At 47.4% G+C, this 27,037-nt stretch overlaps 1 protein-coding gene across 1 annotated transcript in view; it reads right to left on the minus strand.

Moving 5' to 3' along the window:
* The window catches only part of Csmd1 (CUB and Sushi multiple domains 1), a 1,139,207-nt gene that overhangs the window by 769,243 nt on the left and 342,927 nt on the right, over positions 1 to 27,037 (minus strand). Inside the window, exon 5 of the mRNA XM_077792480.1 lies at positions 24,313 to 24,520. Within this exon, the coding sequence (XP_077648606.1) occupies positions 24,313 to 24,520 (208 nt within the window). The remainder of the gene's footprint in view (positions 1 to 24,312; positions 24,521 to 27,037) is intronic.

Genomic DNA, 27,037 nt, shown 5'->3' on the forward strand with positions numbered 1-27,037 from the left:
TGTTTTGTCCTTCTCACCAAGCTGGGAACCTGAGCCAAGGGTGATGGGGAAAATAGATTTTATTGTCACAAGGACGTGGCCATAAGAAACACTTGCCTCTGTGCTTATGAAAAAAAAAAATCTGCAAGTAAGTTTATAATTGCTGATATTAAGGAGGCCAGAGTACAGTTGAAGCCCCTGAAGCCAGATTTTGGCATTTTGCAATTGAGTATTGCTATGGAAACCAGAATTGTGAACACCAGAGAGGGAAAACTCCGAGGTAATCTCCACCGGATGGCTGGGAGCACTCCGTGTTCCATCAGCTCAGGTTATCAATTAACTCTTGGAACCTCTAATAAAGGTGTGTTCATACCCCCGCCTGGGAGGCCCTTCTCAGCTCATCAAGTTCAAGTAGTCCTGGTGTGTCCAGGGAGCTGGCGCTGGGTGGCCCCTGAGAGGCATCAGAAAGTGCTTCTGAACTCACTGCTAAATACTCCATTGATGTGCCTCTGGCACAGCGGAGGGGGCAACACTAGGTTTCCTGTTCCTGAGCAGAGCTGTCCTCAGCCTCAGTGTCCGCCCTTCGCCTGCTGCATCTGGAGCTGTGATCCATTGATATTCTCCTCACCTCGGCAGGACTGGCCTGCGCCTCCCTGGCTGCAGCTGGGGCCCCATCTGTGCTCTGTGCAGCCGCCCTGTGAAAGGCAAATGACTGCTCTGCCTGCTCATCTGTCCTAGATCTTTTTCAAGACTCTTTTGCCCCTTTATACCAATCCAACTGCAAGTTTCAAACTTTGAATGGTCTCTCTGGCGAATCAGAACTCCCAAATGTAGGACTGGATTTTAAATAGGAGGTGATAAAGATCAATAAAATGTTTAAAACACAGTAGCATAATTCTCGAGCACATTTTCCTCTTGGGGTGCTTTTACTCACATTTCCTCATGTGACCCTCAGGACAACACTGTTCCGTGATAAAGAGAACAAAGCAGAGGCTCAGAGAAGGACACCATGATATCACACTCCCATTCCTAAGGCTCCTCCTTGGGATGGAATAAATTACTGTTTCATGTGCCACCAAAGCACATGCATTTTCTTACATTAATCCAAAGGAATTTTCCCCAGTGTAGTGGATTGTAGAATTAAATGTTGAATTTTTTTTTTTTTTGTACCTGGTATAGGAATCATTTGAAATAACTTGATTTATGTGCATCCACTGAGTTTTCATACAGGTGATTTTCTATCACTTTCTGAAGGAAAGAAAAACCACTCAAATTAAAATATCGACTGAGTATTATTATTATTTTTTAAGAACAAGTTAAATAAGTTACCCATCTTTAGAATTCTAGTTTTGTAATATTGTTGCTTTTTCCTAGGATCTCATTTAATATTAACTCTTTCAAAAGAGCTTACAGAAATAGTTTTGGATATTCTAACTTAACACCTGACATTTATCTCAGCATTTTATAATAAAGGAAAAACATTACTAAAGTATGAAATAGGAAAATCAGCCAAATGATAAAACTAGGAAATTAGTGAAATGAAACTACCAATTAAAAATTACATGAAAACTGTTCACAATACTTAAGAGGAAACTTCATTTACTATATGAGTAAGAATATAAGTTTACTTTCTCTTATCACAGTATTTACAGGGAGACTGTAGGTAAGTGTTGGTGATACCTATTCTAATCCTCGGGAGGCTGCTGATAGCCAGGTGGGAACTCATGGAAATACACTCCTCCTAAATCCCTGTTTTGCCTGGAAGCACGCAGAACTATGGCGTGAACTTAAAGCTGTGGTCTGCCCGCTGGAGCCTGCATAGGAGGGAGCTCCCCCGCACAGGGATTTGAGTGTCTGCTGACTGTCCACACTCTGCCTGGTGCTGGAGGGCGGGTTTTCAGAATATTTAACTGCATTAGTTGGCCATTGGAACAGCTGGACCCCGCCAGCAAAGTGAAGCAGGTGTGAAATACCAACACTGTTTCCAAATATGCTGCAAGATTTCTGAAGTCTATTATTTTTATATCACGCATTCCAATCAGTCTTTCCTATATGGGTAGAAATATATTTCTAAAGAGTACGAGGCTTTCTTCTTGTTCTACGATTTTTAAGAAGTAATAGAAACGTTACCATGCTTCCTGATGCCTTCGTTTCGTTACCTAAACGTTCCACAGCAGCATTGGCAAGGAGGATGTGGTAGAGGCTTGTCCTCGCTTTCCAAGGTCAGGAGTGCGGTGTCCACCCACAACCAGCAGCCAGTGTGCCCTGGGACGCAGGAGCCACTTCCAGGAAATCACCCTGCCCTTTACTTGCTACTTTTGAGTGTCTGGGTGTACACATGGATATACAGGTGTGTGCTCATGGGTGTGCACACACACACACCACACCCAAACCATGCACTCTCTCATACTACCTGAAGGTCCAAAGTCCAGAGGTCTTAGAAGATCTCTTTTTGTGTCACAGATAATGCCAATAATTCTTTTTCTTTGACTTTTGAATTTGAATCAAATATGATTTGACTTTTTCATTTCTCATGTCCCTCAAGAAATGGAATCAAATATGTAGTTTTCAATAGAGTAGGGAAATTAAATATTTATCTTCTATTTTCACTCAGACCAAGATATTCAAAATAGCTTGTGCAAATAATATTGAGTAGCTACTTTTTACTATGCGGTAGAACTTTAAAAAGATTAAATAAAAAATAAAATGTCATAGTGATCACTTTTTACAAATTATTTAAATATTGGCTTCAAAATGAGTGACAATTCATGTATACCTTTTTGTAACAATGATAGCCCTTGCTCATAAAGAGATTCAGTACTTATCTGGTGAAAGAACTGTCTCAAACTGAGATACAGGGGTACACAGTAACAGTCCAGTCATCCATCAATAGTCCTTTAAGGCCTCCACAAGATGGCCTAGCTCACTGGAGTGGAGGCATCAAATCAGCTGATGCCAGATGAAGTTGTTTAAAAAAAATAAAATAAAATGTATCCCAATTTCGGCTATCACACCATAAGAAATTTTCTCAATTAGATAGAACAAATCCCAACAGCACCAGTTAAAAACCCAGGATTTTCTCTACCTAAAATATTAATGGTCAACTTTACAACATGTAAAATGAAATGTATACCTTAAACTATTTTAAATTTTATATGACATAGATCTTTTCACCAAACTGTTTTTAAGCTGAGAGCTGGTGTTAAGGATTGGAAAGTTACTATGCATATTTATATGCAAGGTGCATGACAGAGGCTGCCAAAACGTCACGTGATAAAGACTGTGAAGTGAGGAGTGAACAGCCATTCTGTGAGCTGAAACTGCATGGAGGAACATATTGATTAATATCCATAAGTTCTATTAGCAGGAGAACAAAAACTAGAATAACAAGCAGCCAGGAAATCACTAATGCATTATATTATTCTCTTCTTTCCAAAAGGAATATTGTCAAGGGACGAGCAACTTGAAACTCTTTACAACAGTTGATGGAGCAACAGCCAAAACCTGGGACTTGGAGCAGGGTGACCCGTGAACCACACCATCTCGCACTGTATCTGACACCTTCAGGCAGATTTTAGATGGAGAGTGACACTCGCCTCAGAGTCTTTGTGCAGATTCGACATCATAACACGGGTTTATTACAGTGGAACTAGCATGTGCTTTGTAGACCCACCTGAAAACCTGGGATTGGCAGAAGCAAGGTGAAACTGGCACCTGCTAATCAATCAGCCTTCCTGAGGAGGCTCCTTAGTGGTCTCTGCACTTGGATCCCGTTCTTTGCTTTGCTTCCTCCAAAAGGGGGGTGCTGCCCAGCCGCCTGTGGGTGAAACCCATACAGAGGGCCCCGACGACCAGCCACCGTGGCTCCTATAGCCATACTCCTCCCGGGGAGGAAGCACATCAATCTCCACCCAGCTGAGAATTTGTGGACAACTGGATTCTTAGAATCCTTGGCTTTGTCATTTATCTGTGTTATATAAAAACAGCTGCATGAGAAACAAAGGTCGATGGAATTTTATTTTACTTTTCTTCAATGCACATATGATTTTGGGACAATTTGGATATTTATGACACCTATGGCAAAACAATAATGTTCCCTTCATTTATGAGATATGAGTTAAATTGGGCATTAATTTTTTCTAACCATTAATTGGAATCCATTCACAATCCTTATAAAAACGTAATCATAAACCATTAGTAAACAACAGGAGCATGATTCTTGCTCCGTGAAGTAGCACCAGGACACTCAGTCCACCAGCTTCTGCTGGGAAAGCTTATCCCAGGGCCCAGATAATGCAGGCCTTGGTGAGAAGAGGCCCCACGGCTGGCCTTGGAAAGGGGGCCCATGAGGAAAGGCTGTGGTTCACAGCAGCGCTGTGTCCTCGCCCAGCAGTGTCTGGAAGAGGACCGCGGCAGAGGCCATGGTCACCCACTTCCTTCCATGGAACTCTGAAGCCCAACAGAGGACTCGCTGCCACGGAGTCAAAAGAAAGTATCCTTTGACCCTTTTGTTGTTGTACTAGGGATTGAACGCAGGGGTGCTTAGCACTTAACCACTGGGCCACATCCCCAGCCCTTTTTATTTTTATTTTTTTTTTAATTTTTATACAGGGTCTCACTGAGTTCCTTCAGGCCTAAGTTACTGAGGCTGTGTCTGGGTTAGCAATCCTCCTGCCTCAGCCTCCTGAGCCGCTGAGATTACAGGCATGCACCCCTGTGTCCAGCTTGACCATTCATTTTTAATAACATATTTTTATTTAAAATTTATTGTTCACATATTTGTAGTTATTTTCTTTAGTACTTCAATACTAGATTTTCATTAGTTTCAAATGAGTGAGTGCACCACTTTCCAAACCTTAATTTTTCTCCATTTTTTATTCAACCATTTTTAAAATTGAAAATGAGAATAAAAGAGATTTATTCAATGTGCACAGATAAAAATCTACATTTCATATGCTAGATTTCTTTGTCTGGAACTGGTGAGAGCCAAGTGGAGAAAACCTAAGCTTTAGAGTACAATTCTACAGCAGTGATGCATGAACTAAGATTCTGAATAAGATATAACTTGTGTTTATTTTTAATTGCTTATGTATTGGTTTCATGAATATTTAAACATGATTTTAAATTATTCTGAATATCTTTAGATTGTTTACTTGTCAGATAAACTCATTTCTTTTTCTCTTACAGTTGATGCTTCTTTAATTTCTAGAACTGAAAGGTAAATATTCCAATCCCCACGAAGACGATCAGGTTCCTCTCACACTGGGTGTCCTTCCACTAGCGTGGAACATGGCTGGGAGAGCCGCTTCCTTGGTATGTTAGTTTGGCTGTCTCTGGGGTGGAGAAGAGTGCTAACTTAAAGTAGTCAATGGTGTTTCTTGGGCACAGTTGAAATGTGCTCTCCCAAGTCCCAATGATCAGAGCACCACCTTGGTCGTCAAAATCTGGTCTCACGGGGCAGGACTTGGTGAGAGGCCATGCTGACAGCCCTGGACCTGGGCCTCAAACAGACCCCCTCCCCAGATAAACCAGGCCAGCAGTATCTTGAGGCTCTCCTCCTGGACTCTGTGTCTATTGGCTCTGGGTATTTCCACAAACCTGCAAGGAAGTCCCTCTCAGGAGCTCATTTGAAAGATAACAAAAACAGGTCCAAAGTCCTAAGACTGTCACCGGCCTCCAGATGGCTAGTGTGCCCTTTCCCAGGGGCCCCCATGGAGGCCCCTGACCACGAGCAGGCAATATCCCAGAGAGGCCATGTGGCACGGGCCGATCCTGCTGAGGTCACTGGAAGTGCACCTTGTGAGCTTGCTCACCTTGAAAGCACTCACCTTCCAGATGCCCAGGTCTCCCAGCCCCTGCAGACTGCAGGTCCCAGCCCCGTGTCCGACCCATAACCTCAGGCCAGTGTTTAGAAGGCGACGATTCACATCTTTGTCCATGAGCACCCCTCAGTGACTTGGACGAGGTCCCTGGGGTGACTTTTAGGGATAGGATTTAGAGTAAGAAGGTACTGCACGATGTTTAGATGCCTGCCAAAGCACTCTGTAAATTAAAACAAAACAAAACCACTACTCCAAGGGTTGTCTACTTCATCATATCTCATTTCTTAGATTGTTTTATTTAAAAAAAATCAATTTGGTAACTATTAGACCTAAATTTTATTTTCAATGAACTGTTAACTAAGCAGTTACATGTGTTTTAGGGTATGTTATGAAGTTACATGTGTCTATACACTCGCATATGTATTTGCATTCCATTTTGCTTGTCTTCTTTGTCTGAGCCCTTGGGCTACTCCCTTAAAAGTACCACAGTGCTTTAAGGTAAACCTTAAATGTGGGGGGAACTCAGACCCACAGGAAGAGAGAGCACCAGCTGGGCTTACACCCACCATGGGCCCCACAGAGGCTGGCACTGCTCTCTCCTCTCTGGCTTAGGAGAGGTGGGTGGAGCTGCGGGTCTATTGGCCACGTGTGCACAGCTGTAGCTGGCAGAGCTGGCACCTGGACCATGCAGACGTCAATGCCACCCTCAGACCCATCAATGAAATATTCATTTCTGACCCTTAAAATTTAACAATCTATGTTCTTTCTCTTTCACTGAGGAACATACCTGCAACATTCTAAAACCAACGTTTCCAAAATCAGGTAGATCATGGGATTGGGCTCCCTCTGCTCCCTCCTGTTCCTCTGCCTCTCCAGCCCCTCCCTCCCTTCAGCTTGAACACTGCATTTCTGCCATGATTTACCCATCTCAGGATAATTTGTAGGTATTTGTTGTAAACTTAGGATGTCAGAGTGCAGAGCCTAGAAAAAGCAGGTAAAACTAGAAATGGAACGAATCCTTCAATAAGCTTGGCCTCAGCAGATGATCTCCAGATGGATGAAGACAGCATGGACTCGGGTCCACTGATGGCCTTGTGAAGAGGCTGGCCCTGGGGCCGGGCAGGTCTCACTGTGAAGCCCTTCCTGTGTTACCCATGGCAGGAAACATTTTTAACATCCATCGTAGATTAAAGATGTGTTTAATCCAGCTTTCCTCCTGAAGGCTGGTTTTGTTACAGCCACACGTCATTAGGGAATGACAACTGCCATACACAGGCATCATGTTCACAGGTACACTGATGTCACCAAGATCAAAACGTTATTAACTAAGTGCTTGGCCTTCATTACCACTTTAGACACCCCAACGGACTTTGTGGCACAAAATAGAGCTTACCACAACTGCAACGTGGCCTAAGAGATCAATCAAACAATTTTAAACTTCCGGAAATCTGACACACAAAGGTGCATTCAGGTTCAAGTTGTTTAGACAGAGGATCGTCCTAACCTCAGGGCTCTCTCTGGGCCGGGGTGGCAGAGGGAGAGCTGGCATCTCCAGGGCATACCTCCACAGGCGAGTCCTGCCTCACTTGTGCCTGAACCAGGCCTTGTAATTCTTGAACTCTGACATTTGCTTGAAAACCGCCCACATTTGCCAGAGAATTATAACAGTAACTGGCCTAACATTTTCCATATTGCCCAGAACAAGCATGGGCCGTGACGCCTGAGTCGGGATGTGCGTGTGAGGGGGAGGCTGTGGTGGGAGTGGGTTGGGGAGTTACAGCCACCCATCTTTCTTCATCTGTCTCCATTTGGGTTTATGCTTCTTTCCTTTCTCCTAATATCTGCCTTTCAAAAATCCTCAGATAAAGTTTTTATGATTAAAAATGCCCCGATCTCCCACACTGAAGTGCTATTTTAATTTGAGATTGCAACCAGCGAAAAGTCACAGCTTTCCTCATGATGTGACACTTACTATATCCTCCTACCGTGATAAGCGTCTGCTACACGGTCCATCCAGACCAGGGCTTCCCTGAACACAGACCCGTCCCCTCTTGTTCTGGGTATCCTGCTGGAGCCCGGGCAGTCAGAAGCAGAGATGCTGAAGGAATGTGCTACAGGCACACACACACGGGGCTAGGGTTAGGTTATGGCTTGGTGGTTTTTGTTGTTATTGCAGGTGATTTTTTTTTTAACATCCTCTGTGAATCGTTTTGGATGGCATGGGCTTGACTCAAAACAAACACAAATCACCTTGAAGAGCACTCAGGTAATTTTCTTTTATAATAAGGCATTCTGAATGTTCACAGTATCAGACATATTTATTAATGTGCAACTCTGACATAAAACCCCAGCTTAAATTTTATTTTCAAATTTAGTGCTTAGAAAAAAATCTGCCACTCGAGAGGAATTGGGAAGCTTTTCTTTTCTGCTAATGAGAGGGTGGTGAATGGCTAGCTTTTCCTTCTTACCATAGACGCATGGAAATTAAAAATTAAACCTTTGTCTCAACCATTCTTTTAATCTATAGTTATGTTCAGCAATTTGCTCTCTTGTATTTTGTTTCTAAATTCTTTATATTATTTTGCTTGTATTAAAATTCTTTATATTATTTTGCTTGTATTATATCTCCCTTGGATATAATTCATAAAAACATATTAATAAGTTTTAAAAACTAGAGAATGCTACTGAGGTCTGGTCTCATTTCATCCACATGATGATGTGGAGCTGCCGTGGTGCCTGCCTGTGCTGTTCACCTCACATGGGGGCTCCCCACAGTGCGCCCTGGAGAGCCCCTGCTGCCCCATGGCTGGGAGCCTGAGCCTCTGCGCCTGCCAGCTCCACCTCCAGCCAGTGAGCGCCTCCTGACAGGCTCCTCCAGGCAGCCTAAGGGCCAGCAAGCCCTGGCCTCAGGATCAGCCTCCTGGGCACTGCGGAAACGGCCTGTGTGGGGACCTGCCACCCTCAGAGGGGCTGGCGGCACTCCAGGGTGCCCAGGCCTCAGCCCAGCAGGCTGAGAATGCCCCACGGGCAGCCTGGGCCCACAGGCCCTCGGCCCCACGGGCAGCCTGGGCCCCACGGGCAGCCTGGGCCCCACGGGCAGCCTGGGCCCCACGGGCAGCCTGGGCCCCACGGGCAGGTTACCCCCCAGCCCCACCACCTGCCCACCTTAGCCCACTGCTCATACTCTGCTCGCCTGCAGGGCTTTGTTTTAAGCACGTATAATTTTTACTCATTTATAAAATATTCACAATTCATGCACTTAGCTCATAGTTTTTCTATCCATCTCTTGATGCCTACCTACCAGCAAAGGCGTCCTTGCAAGAAGCCATTGAGTAGGTAATTTAAATACCTCCACACACTCTAAAACGCAGCCTGGAACACACCCAGAAACCTGGCAAAGGGTTTGAAAACAGCTCCTCCTAGGGTCTCGTGAAGGCGTGTTTTAGGGGGTGATCTGAATGACAAGTGTGGCTGGTGGGTGCGGCTACCCTCTCACAGTGGGGCTGGAACTGCTCCTGCCCAGCTGGGCTCTCATCATCACTAACTGAACACTCTGAGGTGGGCATAAAGGCTGCACGTTGCGTCAGTGCGTCTCTGTGCTGATGCTCTTACAGAGGAGCACCTCCCCTTCTGGATGCGTCCATGATTTACGGAGGTCTCTCCCCCGATCTCTTCCCTGCACTCCCATTAGCCCTAATGAAGAACACACAGTGCAGGAACAGGAGCGCGTGGGGAATTAATGTCCTCATAAGCATCTGATTGCTAGCCACAGGTTACACTGTTTTTTAAACTGCCTCCTTGAAGTTAGTGCTTTACAACAAATAGCTGAGAAAAATAAAAGGAGCTCATGCCACACCCGGGCCACAGGAAGGCCCCTGCAGATATACACAGAGGATCCAAGCCACATCCAGTGAATTTGCATGGCTCTGTTTTGCACACGGAGACAAGCTGCCTGGCCCCTCATCCTGTTTGACAGTGCAGGTCAGACACAAGCATTTCCAGACACGGTGCAGCCAGTTCTCAATAATGTATAGGGTGTTTTAGGTCAGAAAATTTAGGACATCTTCTTTTCTGGAAGTAGACTGCAGTGTGATCCAATTTGTTCTGCATGGGGTGTTGAAGGTGCCAGACAGGTATCGTTGATTTGGTAGCTATTACAGTGTATGATAGGATGACTAATGAAAGATGACGGAGGTTTCCGCACGTCTGAGGCGGTGGAGTGGGGCAAACGTGCATTTTAACCAGCGGGTAGGCTGTGCACTGTGGGCTGAATACTTGTGTGGCTCCAAAATTCATATGCTGAAGCCACAGCCCCCAAGTGAAGCTATTAAAAAGTGGGGTCTTGGGAAAGTAAGAGGGTGAGATGAGGTCATGAGAGAGGGGCCAGGACGGGACTGGTGGCCTTATAAGGGTCACTTGGGGGTGCATTCTTCATCAAAGAAGGCACAGTCCCTAGACCAGGGAGAGATTCCTCCACCATCCCTGGGGCACCCCACCTTAATCCTGGACCCCAGCCTTCTCGGGGACTGTGAGACATGTCTGTCATCTAATCCACCTAGTCTACAGCAATCTAGGAAGGCAGCCTGAGCCGACTACAGTTTGAGAAAAGTATCTCCATTTTAAGGGCTTCTCATGTTGCAAAAAAAACTCATAAACAGAGAGGCATGCTCTAAAAGGCCATCTGCCTTCAATAATGTGAACCGTGAACCTCAGGCACAGCCCACACTTCCAGGGCCACACATTACACCTGGGGCAGAGCACCCCAGGGTTGGAATCCCTGGGGTGCCTACAACGGCTTGGTTATTTTAAATGACAGGTTCACCAGAATAAGCAACATCGTCCATTTTAAACTGATTACATTTCTATTTTCAACAACATCTTCTGTTCCCAATTAAATACTTATTTTCTAGAAAACTGAATTCATCTTTACAGAGTGCTTTATGGTTTATAAAGTGTTCTCTTATATAACTGTCAATCATCCAACGAGCTATGAATTATATTAGCAACCTTAGGTAGAGGCAAGAACTCCATCATGAGGGGAAAGAAGTGAACTTGCTTTGCACCTTAGCTACTTTGAATGCTATCTTTGTCACATTATAATCAATGTACACCAGGAAGAGGTAGGGTTTCCTGATTGAAGGCAGGGTAACGTATAGTTGCTGATATATTTCTGGTGTCATCAAGTACTTTCTCCTGGACTAAGATCAAGGAGATCATTTCGCCTCATGCCTCTGCTAAAGCAGTTTTGTTCCCATGATTTGCACATGGCTCTGTTCCCTTTGCTTGTACTTTGCTACACAGTTTGGATTTGTGACCTGTTTTTCCACTTGAATTAGTGATGGAACTCTTTTCCTCCTTCAGCTAATTTATTTGGGCTTTTATGCCTCATTGATGCTCTTCTTTCCTCAACTATGTCAGTGCTGTGTGGTCTTTTCTTCATGTAACGAAAGCACATACGGTTTACTGTCCATCCTTTTGAAATTCTGGAGAGCTCAGCATCTTCTATTCTCTCCAGGCTTCTCTTCAGTGGGACCATGTGACAAGGAGTGGAGACCCCTGGGGTCCTGGAGCCTCTTCACACTCCAGGTGTTCCACATGGACCCGAGGGCTGCAGCTCTAGGTCTCCAGGGCTGAGCTGGCCAATAGCTGGCCACCGCATGAGTCCTTTGAGTGCAGGAGTGATGGTGGAGAGTCTTCTCAGGCGAGAAGCCCACAGGTGTCACAGAGAATCCCTGAAATTCCCTGGGCTTTCCTTAGAGGCAGGAGCTCCCCACTGATCCCGGTACTTGTGGGACCCGGGTTCAGGACCCTCCAGTGGACTGCACATGTGAACGGGGAAGTCCCACCGCTGGGGGTTCATGCCAACTGCTACTACTTGCATGAGGCAGGCCGACTTGTCAAGAGACCATCAGACAGATGGTGTGCTGAATGCACAGTGTACCACAAGGATCCCAGATCCAGAAAGTTCTCTCCACCCAAGACATGCAAATGTTTACCCAAGTCTTTCAACACTATGTTCCATAACATGACTCAAATTTTTCATTTTAAATATGATAAATTAGACTGGTAATTTTTTTTTGAAACAATCTGGCACAATCTTTTCTTCCAAGAGAGGATCAGAGGAAGACTCTCTGGCGGTCCACTCCACGTGCCTTCAATAAACACACCTGGCCCTGCAAGTTCAAGAGGAGGAGCCCCTGCAGCCTCCTTGGCAGGGCCAGCCGGGTGACAGGCGCCCTGTGGGGTGTCTCCAGTGTGCAGCCGCTGGCTCACCATGACCTGAGCTGAAGTGCCAGGCCATTCAGCGCCCCTCCCAGCCCCACTTCCTCAGCGGCACCAGGGGGATGGAAGCTGCAGACCACCTCAGGGCTGCTGGTGGACTCACACGGGCCAAGGTGAGGCTTGGCAGACTCCACAGAGAACTGACTCACCAAAAGTCCTTTCCATACTATTTAGAAGTTGACCCATTCAGAAGTTTACTGAGCATTAACAATGCTGCTGAGCAGAAAAGGACCATGTAAATTAGGTGGGGCCAGGTGTGCCCCGTTGGCCAGACCCAGAACAGGACCCTGGGACCTCGCAGAGGCACAGGAGAGGCTGCGGCAGTGGCACACACCTGAAGGAAGGTGGACGAGGGAGGAGCCGGGGGTAGAGCTGGGAGAGAGGGGAAGATCGCAGCTGAGGGTCACGGGACAAGGACCACTAACACATGGCCACTCCACCCTGCAGAGACCCCGGGGCCATTAGCATCCCCCTCCTCCTCACCACTGCCCTGGAAAACCGACTTCACTATAAACACTTTGCAGATAAAGAAATGGGTCTCAAAGGGTTAGAAGCCCAAGATGGCAGAGGACGCCCAGGTGGAGCCAGAGGCCACCAGAGGGTCTGCCGGCTCCTTTCCCTGGCATTTCCAGCCACGTAAATGGCCTCAAGTATCTAGACGCTTCCTCCCACATTGAAAATCCCCTGTGCCTCATCCGGGTTGAGCTGTCCAGGAAAGCAGACGTGTGGATGCTGGAACAGAACTGCCCAACCGTGCCGCGCCTCCCTCTGACCTCAGGTCCCTTATGACTTTCATCTTTTCTGCTTTGTTTCTTTCCTCTGCTCCTCCCATCACACGCCGTCTCTAAGCTCAGTCACACTGTGTGGCAGTGTCAATCACAGAGTGCATTTTCAGGACGAGTCCCATGGTCACGGGCCACGGATGCCTATGGCTGGATTTCCCCGCAGGGAATCTTGGCGTCCTCTCCTGGAACAGCAGTGGCAGCTCTGGAGCACAGGGTTCTGAGAACTCGGCCCAGGGAACCACCAGTCCGCACTTGCACAACCTGACCACAGGGGGCAGGCTCACAGCCAACCCAGGCCCAGGTGAAGGGCCATGCTCCCACCAGCACAGCACAAAAAGTGGACTTTGATAAACTAAATCCCCCACCATGTGGAGGGACATTTGCTGAGGATGAACTGTTTTTAGGCATGCATCTCTGTTTCTGTTCATTGGGTGCACAGTACACGGCTTTTCCTCCTTTAATGGAAAAGGCGCACACACCTAGCTCCTCACATGGACCATTTGCATACATGCACACAGCTTGGACCGACTACCTACCGTGCCCTCACAGGGGCTTCAGCAGTTACTCACACTGCACATGATGCTGCCCACCGGGCTTCTCCCCATGAGTAACCAGTCCCACTGCACGGACCATGGCCTTGCTCTACGCCCAGCTGTAGCACCCCAGGTGGATCTCAGGATTCTCCTCATGGCCTCTGGGAATCAGTCACTGCCTCCAGGAGCCCACTCGGGGTTTGTGTGACCACTGAATACTTTTTCTTTCTCAACTTATCACGCTGTCTGGCAATAAGCATTACAAGTCACTTTCCAAAAGCTAGACTTTTTGCCTGTTTTTTTTTTTGTTTTGTTTTGTTTTGTTTTTACTTTGGTCTAACAGTTCCTCTTGTTAGGGTTCCACTCCAGACCCTTCTCCCTTCAGCTCAACCTGGAAACTCTGAATCTTTTCCCACATCCTTATGCCTAGATCCACTCCAAAAATCAAGAAATCTGAGAGTTTCAAGTTCAAGAGCAGAGGCCTCAGCTGGGGCGAGGCCCACTGTGCTTTGGAGCACCATGGCGCCTTTCCATTACCCACTGTCCATGCCCTGGGATCGCAGGGAAGGGACTGGTTTAAAAGGGTGAGGAAGAGCTTGGTAATGCCGTCCCTCTAGCTGGCAGCAGTAACATTTTCTCTGTGGTTCTTCCCCATATTCTCAAAGTTAGGTGGAGTCTTGCCAGGTCTCTGGTTATGAGGTAGACCTCAGCATGCACAGGCGTCCCCAGTCTCATCCTGCTGCCTCGGGTCCTGGACCCCTGAAGGCTTAGCCGGCTCCCAGAAAGGGACAAGCTGAAACATCACTGCAGGGCCACTGGGAAGGCTGGAGAGGCACATGGGCAGGTGGGACAGGCCAGCTTCCCCTTCCTCCCACCGCTGTGATCACCAGGGCCCTGTCCACACTGCACCGCCTGCTCACACAAACAGCTGGCTCTTTTCCACAGTCCACCCAACACTCCCAAAGCATCCTCATTTACCAGGAGAAGTGAGCAACACCTTTGAGAAAAAAAAAATGCATTGTATTTGAGCTTCATTCAAGAGCCTGCTTTCAAAACGTCTAAGCTGTTTCTATTGTCCTGTCAAAACATCGCCTGGCTTTCTCTCCCCTCAGTTATGTTCCCATGTTTCCCCACATCTGCACTTCCCATTTCACACCTGCCATGCCTACGATACCCACACACACTTCGCTGTCTGTGTCGTTTCCATTCTCAGGGATTATCTGAATCCCTATTTTTTGGTGAAATATCCGACTGCCTCACTAGGAGTCTTTTTCCTCTCTCCTCTAAGTCTTTGCATCTGTACTGCTGAAGTGCCACTTTCCATTGCTGACCCGTGATGACTTGGGGATACAGCTCACTGGCAATCTCCATAACTGGTGTGACGATGTTCTCTGAACTCTATTTTAATCTTCATCCAGTAAGAAAAGTATCACCAACCTAATTTTATGGATGGAAAGCCAAAACTCTAGGAGTTTTGACCTAACTCAAAAAGTCTACCCCAGAGGAGGGACACAGTTCCCAATCCCTCATCTCTCCAACTTCCAGGCCAGTTCTCTTTTAACACAGGTCCACAGGACGAGGACTTTGTGGACAAGAGAGAGAAGCCATTCCAACAACAAAATGGATTGGGAGCACGGAGACAAGAAACTGCAAGTGGGAATCAGCCACCACCAGCTCCAAGTGCAAACTGACCAGTGACAGGGATCAGCTCAGGCAGTTGCTGTGGCAGGCAGCAGCTCAGCCTTATCACACCCACAGGCCCAGCCCTCATCCACATCCCACCCATGGGGAACTGTCTCGTGGACAAGTATATCGGTACCTCACTGTAGCATCTACCTGGTCCACGAGAGTCTCACCCAGCAGTCAGCCATCCAAAGCACTGAGACCTCTGCGGCCTAGGACTTTGCTCGACTTCTCAACTGCGTGTCCTAAAAAGAGCTTTGTCATCCCACTGCTGCCAATAGATGAGGAAATGCTAATGCAGCCCAACACGTGGGGATTCTTTTCTTCCCCTTTGGATTCCACCTCTCATTCTCCATGACCGTGTTGAGCTGGAGCAGCTGATTAAATCAGAACCTCTGGGCAGTGGGACCCAGGTGACGCTGCGAAGGCCACATCCTGAACTCGATGGCACACTGGATCTTTCTGGATCAGCCATTCTCCCCAGCAGCCCACTGATAACATTAGGAGATATTTCTAAATGAAGACCAAAGAGTTCAGGTAAATTCTGAAACAGCATAATTCCTGAAATGATGTTCCAGAAGAATTGAAATGATTAGTAATTAATTACTTATGGTTTACAGTTCTGCTGCTGTCAAGTATCCCTGCCACACACAGGCCCTCCAGCCCTCCGCTACACCACAGCCAGGAGTGTTCTCATCCCCTGGATGCTGGGCAGAGGGCCTCTCGGGACCCACTCCAGACCACAGGGTCACACGCTGCATTTTAAGGAAAGTCCTAGGTGGTCCCACACACGGTAAGTGTTGAGAAACACAGTGAATGGATGATGCGGTCATCCCTCTGTGTCCACGCATCACAGACCAGAAGTACCACAGGCCAGAAACTCTCAGAAAAAACTGCACCTACACTCAGCACGCACAGGTCTTCATTTCTGGTAGCTAGGCAGTGTAGAATGATTTACATAGATTTTACGTTGAATTTCGTATTAGAGGTGATCTTGAGCTGATTTAAAGAACACAGGGCGGACGTCACAGGGTGTATGGAAATACTAAGCCATTTTATACAAGGACGGGGGCACCTGGGGTCTGGGTACTCGCAGGGACCCAGGACCCAATTCCCTGTGGATTCCAAGAGGCTCTGCACCTGGTTTGGAATAAATTCTACCATTTTTACTTTTGCTTTTTATTAAGGGTTATGGCTTTTAGCAATACAATAAGCTAAGCTTGTATGTAACTTTGATTTTTATTCACAAAATTAAGTGGTGTATCTGACAGTGTCTCTTAATAAAAAAAAATACTTACTATGCTGAATTATTTGGCTCCAAAACAAAGTGCAGCATTTAGGTTTTAACCTTTAAAGTGATATCAATATGATGCTTGTGTTTCCACAGAAGTTCACAGGAAATACAAAACATGCACTGAAAGCCCAGTCTAACAGGGCACAGTGGCACATGCCTATAATCTCAATGGCTCGAGAACATGAGATAGGAGGATCACAAATTCGGGTCCAGCCTCAGCAACTTCGTTGAGATGTAGAGCAACTCAGTGAAACCCTCACAAAAAGGGGGGGGGAAGAAAAGGCCTACAAGTAAGAAGGTTTCTATAATTCATAGCACTTAAAGGTTACTCGCCAAACAGACTTTGAAACTAAATACCAGTTCAAAACCATTTCATCAACAGTCTTTCTTCCGAGGAGCCGTGTGTTCCAGGGCATTAGTCTGTGCTTGCTGGGGCTCTGCTTCTCAGAGCCACACGCTCCTGAGTAGCCACCAAAGCAGGCAGTAGTGCAGGTAGGGCCGAGAGCCTCACCGCCTCCCGCGTCCCGCTGAGCCTCAGCCCAACCATCGCTGGTGTTGCGGAGGCATCTGGGCAGCACACCGGCCCTGGGCCCCACGCTCCCAAGTGGCACCCCCAAGGCTGGGGCCCAAGGCTGACCCACACCAGGTCAGAGTCAGCAGTCCCAGCTCTGCTACTGCCCGAGATGGACGGAGGGAAACAGGGCAGTTACCTGGGGGAGCCATGCTGGGGAGAAGGGCCTTGTAATACCGCAGTACCAGCTCCGGACCCAAGTCAGAAAACCTACCCTTCTCCCAGTCAGCCGAGTGTTTGGGACAAGTGATAGACCTAGAATGCAGTTCTCTTATCCAGACGACAGGGAATGGACTGCATTAGGGGGCTCCTCAGGTGCTAGCTATTCCAAAGTCTATAATTCATTAAGATGAAGATCGTTATGATAATATGTCTGTATTAGGAAATAACAGGACCATTCCCTAACGGGACTCACAGAAGGATGGAGGCATTTTAACCAGCACTGGGGAGACAGGGAGACTGTCCGTGTTTTAGACCACTGCCCGCTACAAGGGCCTGCCAGGCTCCATGCCTGTGCCACCAGCAAGGAACCCAGGCAGGAAAACGCCACAAAGGGACCTTATTCTCCTAACCAGTCCTCCATGAAATTGAAAGACTTAAAGAAAAATCAGATATTCAGGGCTTAGAGAGGAATTTTAAAAGAAGATATCAAAATGTACAATAGGAATATCACTAGGGCAAATTGACCAATTTTGAGAATAAACGAGTTAGAGACCCTCACCTGAGACTGGCTCGCCTGGAGTTGGCCAAATACCTTTTAAAGGCAGTGAGTTTTGAGCAGGCAAGTTTCTTTAACAGTGTTAATTTAATTGCATTTTATGTTATTTCATGGATGAAGGACCACATCCGAAAAGACAGAGCTGTGACAACCAAAAACAGGTACTATGAATTGGGGGAAATTCCCCTAAAAGGGAAATTATATTTTATAGCCTGCAACCTGAATGATTTATAGATATCCTCATTTTGTTGAAAAATACATTAAGTGGCAGGAATTTCACAAAACAAGTGAACAATCACAACAGAGGTGCAGATCCCACATCTGCCCCTGTAGCAGCACTGACCAAGACCCTGGCTCTCCTGGGGGTGATTTCCTCCCTCATCTGTCCCAATTCAGGGGCCAGGAATACTGTGTTGTTCTTTGCCACTCCTCATTCTGATAGTTGTTTTTAGGAAGTGCTAGGGTAAACTATTACCTTTTACTTAGAGCTCCCACTGCTCAATAAATGACGTGAACTCCTCTGTTCCAACTACTACTTAAAATAGCCGTTTTTAACTTCCCCAGTTTTAGGTCCATTGAGGTGGCTAAGGGAACAAAGCACCAGGCAACAACCAATCAGGTGCCAACAGACAAGCATGATAACCACCTGTCAATCAGCGGGGTCTCCTGACTGATCCTGGAAGGATATAGAGCTCAGCAAGATCCTCTTACCAACCCCAGGAGGACAAGGGACTCTAAAAACCTCCCTTTCCCATCTCTAGCCCTCCCTTCCTGCCCTAAGCCCGATAACATTCCAATCCAGCCAAGCCTGGGTGTGACTCCCCGCCCCCACCTCACACCAGTCTTAATAACATGATGGATATCTAAGATGACCCCCTAGAGTGGGTCAGGCATTTGGGAAGGACTCTGAAGGTCGGGCTCAGTGCAGACCCTGGAGGGCCAGGCAGAGCCTCGGACCCCCCTGGCACCTGTGGATGGCACATATTATGCACAAGGAGGAGACCCGAGGGCAGGGAGCCCACCCTGGAGCACCTGGCAGTGACCTGGACTGCTGCCAGCCCTGCACCTCCAGCTGGACCTCTGCTCCACAGAGGGTGCATTTCAGGCATGGTGTCACATCTGGGGCTTTGGATACCTGGTGATCTGCAGCATCCCCTGGAAGCGCTGTGGATGGAGGAGGCTGCAAATCCACTGCACTGCAGGCCCTGAGTTTCATTCTCCCAGGAAGGATGAGGGTAGGAGAGGCGCACTCACAGGGTGGGGACCTCCTTTGTAGGAAATAATCCCCTTTGTTGTCTGCGGAACTCTGGGGTAATACAGGAGGAGTTGCAGATGGACAGTCCTCTGCTCACCGCCCTCTGCCTCTTGCTAGCTGTGGTGGACAAGACTTAATCTCTTTGTGGCCCATTTTTCTCCCCTATGAAATGTATAAAATAATATCTCCAAGGGGTGGTGGATATTATTTACGCTTTCCTGGGAAATAGCAAACCCTTGATGGATATTACCTCTTGGTATAATTTCTTTTAAATATATCATTCAAAGAAATCTTGAGAAAATTATGTTTTGGTTAAAAGTACTTTAGAACAAGAGTGACAAGAATATGTTCATTGTCCTTAGGCCTCTAGCAAGGGTACAGAGCCTAAAGAAGAGGAGAAGCTTACACACTTGTGTGCATCTATATAACGTTTGTTTGTTTGTGTTCTGTTGCTTCCATAAAAACTGCTGCAGAACATACTTAGCAGTAAGTTTGTGGAGTGACATCACTGAATTCAAATCCACAAGTGAAAATATAAACCAAACCTAGTGCTTTCAGTAGATGGTATTAGGATGCTGCTATATGGTCTCCTCCATTTTCCTGAATGATGTCACTCATTTTTTCTTTTCAAAAGGACATAGCAAGATTGAATGGTTGACATGAGGTGGGTCAAGTTCAGAGGACAAAGCAACACTGAAAACAAAGACAGGTCAGGAGAGGCAAGGGAGAAATAGATGCCTGTAGGTCTCCAGATGGACCCCAGGGCTCTGGACAGAAAGGGGACCTCACAGGGCAGCTCCTTCTGCAAGTTCAGCAGGTGGCTGGTAATCACACTGTGCTGTGAACACCACGCTACAGCAGGGGGAGTGGAGGGCTGGCCTCGTCCCTTCCCGTGCAAGATCCAACAAGCTTCCATTAAGAAATTCAGAGTAAGCAGCTGGAAGTCTGCTGGGCTTGGTGCCGCCAAGTGGAAGGATGGATTTAAAGGAGTCTGCTCCTCACTGTGCACTTCCATAACCTTCGTCATGGAAATGAAATAGACACCACACCCACTGCCAATCTGGGGTGCTTTGTAGCAACATCGGAGGTGGAGACTAACCCTTCTTGAAGGTCACTCAATTTCTAAAACTCCTCTAAAGCTAGGTTTTGGCCTCAGCCAGTCACCAATTAGACTGGGAAACTGCTGGGTTAATGGGAAAAAATACAGTGCAGATACAAGCCTTTTCTGAGTACGACTGTGCCCAATCCAGCAAGGCAAAGAGAGGAGTCGCACTGACCAGCGCAAGAAAACGTCAGTCTCCAAAAACCTCAGCGGAAAAGGCTTCCTCCCGAGTAGCAAGGAAGGTTTTCCAGATTCCTCAAGAAACAGAGGCTCTGCAGGAAGGGGGATTCCACAGCCTCCTTTTTCCTCCTGTCTGCACCCAGGGTTCTTCCACCCAGGGACCCTCCAAGCTGAGCTAATTCAGTCAACTCTGGGAGCCGTGGCAAACAGCTGAACAGGAGCAGCACAGGGGCACAAGCAGGTGCTGTGTGGACACAGAAGTGGAGCCCGAGGTCAGGTTGAAAGAGGACACAGGGTGAGGAGACCTGAGGGAGGGGCTGCTGGGCCCTGCTGAATGGGGGACACAGGGACAAGGCCTGACAGGACACCAGGGCCTGTTGAAGTGGGGGGATGCAGGGGAGCCCCAAGGGAGAGGCTGCTGGGGAGAAGGCTCAGGCTATTGAACTCCGTCTCCATGACCTGAGGCTGATGCCATCAAGTGTGTTTCAGAACCCATGTTAATGCATTTACTATTCCTCTTTTCCCTTCCTATGCACCTTGCACACAATCCTGACACAGAGGGGGTGGACTAATGAATTCTTGTTCCAAAATGCATATTTTAAAGAGAATAAATGTTCCCTCACTTGTTTCCTGCCAAGACAATACAGCACTAATCCCTTAAACCATCATGTCTTAATTTAGAAGCCATAGTAGGCTAACTCAGAAATAAAATCGATTTTCATTCTTCTTGATATTTCTAGAGTTACCAGCTATAGGCTACACCATCAATTTACTTAAGGAAAAAAAAAAACAGCAGCAAACTAAAAGAGTGCTTGGATAGCTTTGCAGGAAAAACCCATAATTACTAGACCCTGTAACAAACTGAATTAGAAATAGCAGCCCTTTGTTAAACTATTGACAGAAAGCCAATCTGTATTGAATTAAAATCTGATGATTAAAAAAAAAAACAAGTCTCATCGACACACACATAGGTGATTAGGTTTCAATCACTAACCCACTCCACACTGAATATACAGATGACTTTGGCACATGACATCATCCACTGCATTTAGACTGCTCTACTGTAGCCATGGCAACCTGACAAAACATAGCTGAATTGGTAATTTCACTTCACATTTAATGGAAATAAAGCTAATCCTATTACTATTCTTAACAATTCTCCAAGCAGCGTCTTCTTAGAGTCCTTGTTGTATATTCTGTCTTTTAAACATAGATTATTGGAAAATTGCATGTGTGTATGCACTCACTCCACTCAGCCATTAACACCACCCTTGCCTCTGTGCAAGGTGACCTTGTTGAGAAAGGGTCACATCCACCCAAAGTGCTTCTTCATACTTTTCTTGCAATCCCAGGATGGGCATGTCTTTTAAATATGCCAATTTGAACCATTAAATACTTCAGAGACTATTACTGCAATTATGGTAAAATAATAGCTTTTTTTAAGATAAGCCATATTATATGCATTTGAAAAGACTTGAAAAGGTGCTTTAAATGACGCCATTTTTCAGTCTAAATGTGCTCCTGTAGGTCTTGATGGTTGGTTGTGTAGGAGAACCATCTTTTCCTTTTTAGCCTCCATTGCAAAGTAATTGAAAGATGAGCGTCCCACTTAGAGCAGTCCTATTTAAAGCAAGGTAAAGACTTAGTGACAAGCACTAAACGTCACCCACCAGTAAATCAAATGGACAAACAAAACACACAGACAGACCCCAGCTTGTCTCATTGGCTCCCTGCAGAGGTACTCAGGGAACTCAACTGTCCCCCGATTGTCCAGTCACTCCTGTGGCGGTGACCTGTCCAAGGCTTTTGGGACCAACCTGCCCCTGAGCAAAGGTGCTTCGCTGACAGGGTCACACACCAGACCTCGACTGTACAGAAGGCGATTGCGCCATGGAGGCTGAAGCCAGGTGCCTGAGCTCAGTCGCGGTCCTGCCACACACACCAGAGCTTGCCATCTCCGGCCCTCTGGCATTTCAGTATTTCTCCCGTGATAACAGTAGGAAGCAGTAAGCGTCCATAACACTGAAGACAGCCCTGCAGGCTTCCACCACCAGCAACAGGAGAAGGAGGATCATCACAGGAATGCACGGAGGAACATGGGTTTGCCACTCAAAGGGAACTCGTGAGGCCGACCAGCGCAGAACGTATCAGACCAGGGAGCACGCACGGTCAGAGTCCCCACTGAGGACCTTCCCACCAACTTCCCTGGAAAGGACCTAGGCCAATTCCAGAAAGCTGGAAAACGTTCTCCAGCCAGAAAGCAGGCACGAGAAGACAGCAGCCATCCCCAAGGCCAGCCACACCACACTCTGTCCACCATAGTGATGGCCGTCCCTGCTCTTGGCTCACAGGTCACAGGATCTCCTGACACTGCAGGGAGAACAAGATTCTAGCCACTCAGACCACCTCCTTTCCTGGATCTACCACACAGTTGATCAGGGAGGCACATCAGGAGAAGGTAGAGACATAGCAAGCAGGGAAGAGAGGGCGGGAGGGGAGGAGACTCCACTGGGTGGAAGAGGGCAAAGGAAGTCCAACCACCTCCTCAGACTCCTGATTTCCATCTGAGCAAGAGTACACCCAGCGGGGAGCTTTGCTGACTCAGAAGTAAATTCTCCTGTGTGAACCAGCGGTGCAGGACCTCCGCAGGGTCCTGTTTCACAGCCATTGGCCGCAGGCTTGGGCAGCCCATTTTCATCTCAGACACTGAGAAGGACGTCTGCTTCCTGGGGATCCCTTCCTTGGCAAGCCATCGCTGGATTCTCACTTTCTTCTACCTCTCTGCAAATCATGCAGTGAGGCCGTCAGCCAACACCTGATCTCTCTAGAAATCTCACACACTTAATCGTACAATTTCTGAGAATTAGTCACCCTATATTTTCTACTTCAGTAATTATTTGAAAACACAAAGTAATGGGTCACCTGACTCTCACAACAACCAGCAGAGAGGAGGCACTCAGGAGACATTTCATTAGTGAGGTTTAGAAAGATAAGTTTTAACATAGCCTCTCTCTTGTCCAAGGGCCCAGGATTGTCCACGGCAGACAACAGGATGGACTCTAGGCAGCCCAGGCTCCCAGGTCAGTATTTGTTTCTACCAACTGACGTTGAACATTGCAAAATGATGGCAATCTCAACAAATACTTGAGTGTCAGAGAGACTGTATTTTCATTTTTTTCTCTAATTGGCAAAACATTTAACATAACCACAATAATCTTAATGAAGGAAAGGATTTATCCATGAATACAAACACTCTAATTTGGTCTTTAGTTTTGGAAAATTGAGAAAGACCCAACTCAATTCCAATAACTGGTTTAAAAATGGACTGTCTTATGTACAGTGTTCCATATGTGACGTCTGTATCCTTGAATCTCTGCGCCCAAAGGAAAGGCAAATCCATAGAGATGTTTGCAGTCCCTCACCCCACCTTCTCATCTACCCCCACAGGAAAGGCCAACCCTGTGTCCATCTGTGGTTTCAATACAAATATCCCTAGGTCGCTCACAGTTCATGATCTGAAGTAGATGACCAAAGTAGTTTTAAGTTGACATTAAACGTAATAACTGAAGCAAACAAAATCACCTTTCGCTCACAGCAATGGGTCGGCCCTGCAGTGGACAGCTCTGGTCAGCCGGTTCCCTTTCGCCTCATGGCCACCCTCGCCAGAGCTGGAAGAGGCGGGTAGGTTTTACACGTCGGTGGGTTAGCATCTCTGCTAACGTGGCCTGCCTGTGACGCCCTGTGGCCACAGGTGCCTCCTGGGAGGTGGTACCCCGACGGACGCCCACCTTCGTGGAAGAAACTGCCCAGTTGATGAGGTGTCCGAGCAGAGTTGGCCACTGCTTCGTCACCGTAGGCAAGAAACTCCACGGTCTGGAATAAGGGCTCACACCATCTTCCAGACCAAACCCCTGCCCACCACGGTGCCCTCCGCTGGCCATCTGGGAAGGCAGACGGCAAGTTCAGTGCCCACGCAGCCGCCTACCTCGAAATCGCCACCCAAGATCTCACTTTCAAACGAGTCACAGTAAAGGGGACTTTTTAGCGATCGGACAGCGACGTTGACCAGCCAGCGCCCGTGCCCAGGGCGGAGGCCGTCGGCACTTACCAGACGGACGGCGCCTCGGTGCCGCTGATCTCCAGGAAGTCGTAGCCCTCCTCCAGCTGGAAGTCGGTGAAGACCAGCGCGATGGTGTCCCCCGGCTCGGCCAGGATGGTCCAGGTGCAGTCGGCGTTGTTGCCGTACTCGGAGGGGAAGTGGGGGCTGGAGATGGAGCTGCTGGTGCCCCTCAGCGTCCCGCCGCAGGCTCCCTCTGCTGCAGGGACGGAAGCAGAGACAAGGCCTGGCTCAGGTGGCTGTCACGCAGGAGCATCTCTGCAAAATGTCCCGAACCTAAGGTGCCCCATCTGAAGAGGACCTCTGCCGGCTTGCCACCACGTCCCTCTGAAAGCCCGATGGATGTCATAGAGGCAAGGGTCTCAACACTTTCAGCCAAGAGCCACCGTGTTCAACCTGCCTGAACACTGAAGGATGCCTACGTGACCAAGACATCCCAGCGAGAGCGAAATCCCCCAGCTGGGCACCTGAGCCTCCTGCACACACCCCGGAGGGCCCCACCTGTCATTAGGCTCTTCTGCTTCTGCTAGGTAACTGAGCGCCCGGTAAGCAGGCGGCAAAGAAATCCTACTAAAAGGCCATGTGGTACTCTTCCAGTCCAGATTGGTACTTGAGGTCTAGATAGTTGGCTTATTTAAATTTATTAAGGCCTAGGGATAACATACTGGTATCTTCCCTTAATCTATTTGCATAAAGCAATTAGAAGGAATTAGAGTAAATGCAATCATATTTGAAAATGGACTTGTATTTGATACACATTACCCAATTGTTTTCCATAAAAATAAATCTAAGAAATTGAACTTATTTTGGAAATAGCTATAAAATTCTGAACTATTTTCTCTGTACAGTTATAATAGCTTGACGGTGGTTACTTTTCTTTATCATGTCTCTAACTTTAGAATTATCATTTCAATAAAAAAAAGTGTGGTAGATATAATTTTTATATGACGTATTTTCAGATTGAAATGTTTATAATTGCTGACATGTAATTTCACAAGCAGGCTGGCCTATTATAGAAAAACTAGCAAGAATGCAAAAACGTCATTAGTAAACATTTTATTTCTAATTATCTATAGATACAATACTAAACACAAATACCTTGCTAAATATTTCAATGTATGGGTTTCAAGACTAGTAATAAGCTGGATTTAGGGAAATCAAGGCCACAGATCTTTGGTATATTACTTAACATTGGTCACAAACATTAATGTGCACATGCACACACAAGATTGTGCTTAAGATGAAGAAATCCATCTCATTCTCAGTTTTACTGAGGTATAATTGACAAATAAAAGTTGTACATGTCCAAGATGATATTGTGATACGTATTTGCATGTGCATGTACGTGTGTATATATGCATGTGTGTATGTGCATATGGAGTGGTGTGTGTATCTCCCCTCTCCTGCCATGGTGCTGGGGATGGAGCTCAGGCCTCCTGCATGCTGGGCACTAGCCTTATGTCTGAGCCACCCACCCAGCCCTTGACACACAGTTGTGCACACGTTGCTGCACACTGCGATGCAACAGTGAGCGCTTTCCCAAGAGAGGTTCATTTGATTGGAAACCTTAAATTATCTCAGAGGGCACTCAAAGCCCACACTCCAGCTCTCCTGCAGCCTCCTCAAAGGTGTAGTGGTGGGAGTGAGGGGTGACAGGCCATCAGGGCCAAGGCCTAGGACCTGCTGCTGAGCAGACACTGCCCAGCTCCCTCAGTGGCCCCCGGAGAGGTCTGCTCTAGGCAGGGTCTCATGGAGCTGCCAACCTGCTGATGAATAGGTACATCCTCTTGTAAGGCCAGGTGTGTGTATGTGTGAACGTGCACACATGTGGTATCCCCATTCAAAGCCTTGTGTGCATGTGTGCACATGTGGGAGAGTGTATCACCTCATAAGGTGGAATGTGTGCATGTGCACGTGGGGCAAGGGCTGATGGCAACAGTGTGTGAGATCAGTTCCCTGACAAATGAGTACATGGTGTGGCATCCTGAACTATGGCCACGGCACAGTGTGAAAGGCTCCCTGGGCCTTCTCATCTCATATCCACCAGCCCAGGCCCTCTGCTGGGTCCTCACTCCCAGTCCAGGGGCTCTGACCACCACTGTCTTCTCTGCTCCTAGAATCTCTACTGCTTTGACTCCATGTGAGGGTCATGCGGGGCACGCCTTTATGTGCCCACCTTACTTCACTCGGGAGTGTCCTCCAGGCTCATCCTGTCTCCCAGATGGCGGATTTCCTTCCCACTGAGGCTGAATGCCTTCCCTTGCATGCATAATCACACGTGGTATCCACACATACACGGCATATGTGCATGTACATGAACATGTGCATATGCAGACAAGGGTGTCTGGTCTTCCTGCTCTCCTCCATCCTCTAGAATCTGCTCTGCTCAGATCAGCTAAAGTGACCTAAAAACTTAACTTGAAGCTTAACATGTTCTGTTACAAACAGCTAACTCCCTGCACCACCACTCAGAATAAAACTAGAGCTCACCAGCCCTGGAAGGAGACGTGGCTGGTCCTGCCGCTCCTCCTCCTCCTCCCCACCCTCCTTAGCCTGGCTGGTCCAGCCACACATCTGCAAAGATGCACTGGCCTTTGCACCTGCTCTCCTGCCTACCGTGTTTCCCCCACCACCTCCCGGTCTCTGCAGAAGTCACCCCTAGGCCCACTGCAGCCAGGGATCACCTCCTAGCATCTGTGTTCACAGCAGCCCATGT

This window comes from Urocitellus parryii, chromosome 14, assembly GCF_045843805.1.
Source record: "Urocitellus parryii isolate mUroPar1 chromosome 14, mUroPar1.hap1, whole genome shotgun sequence".
Lineage (NCBI taxonomy): Eukaryota > Metazoa > Chordata > Mammalia > Rodentia > Sciuridae > Urocitellus > Urocitellus parryii.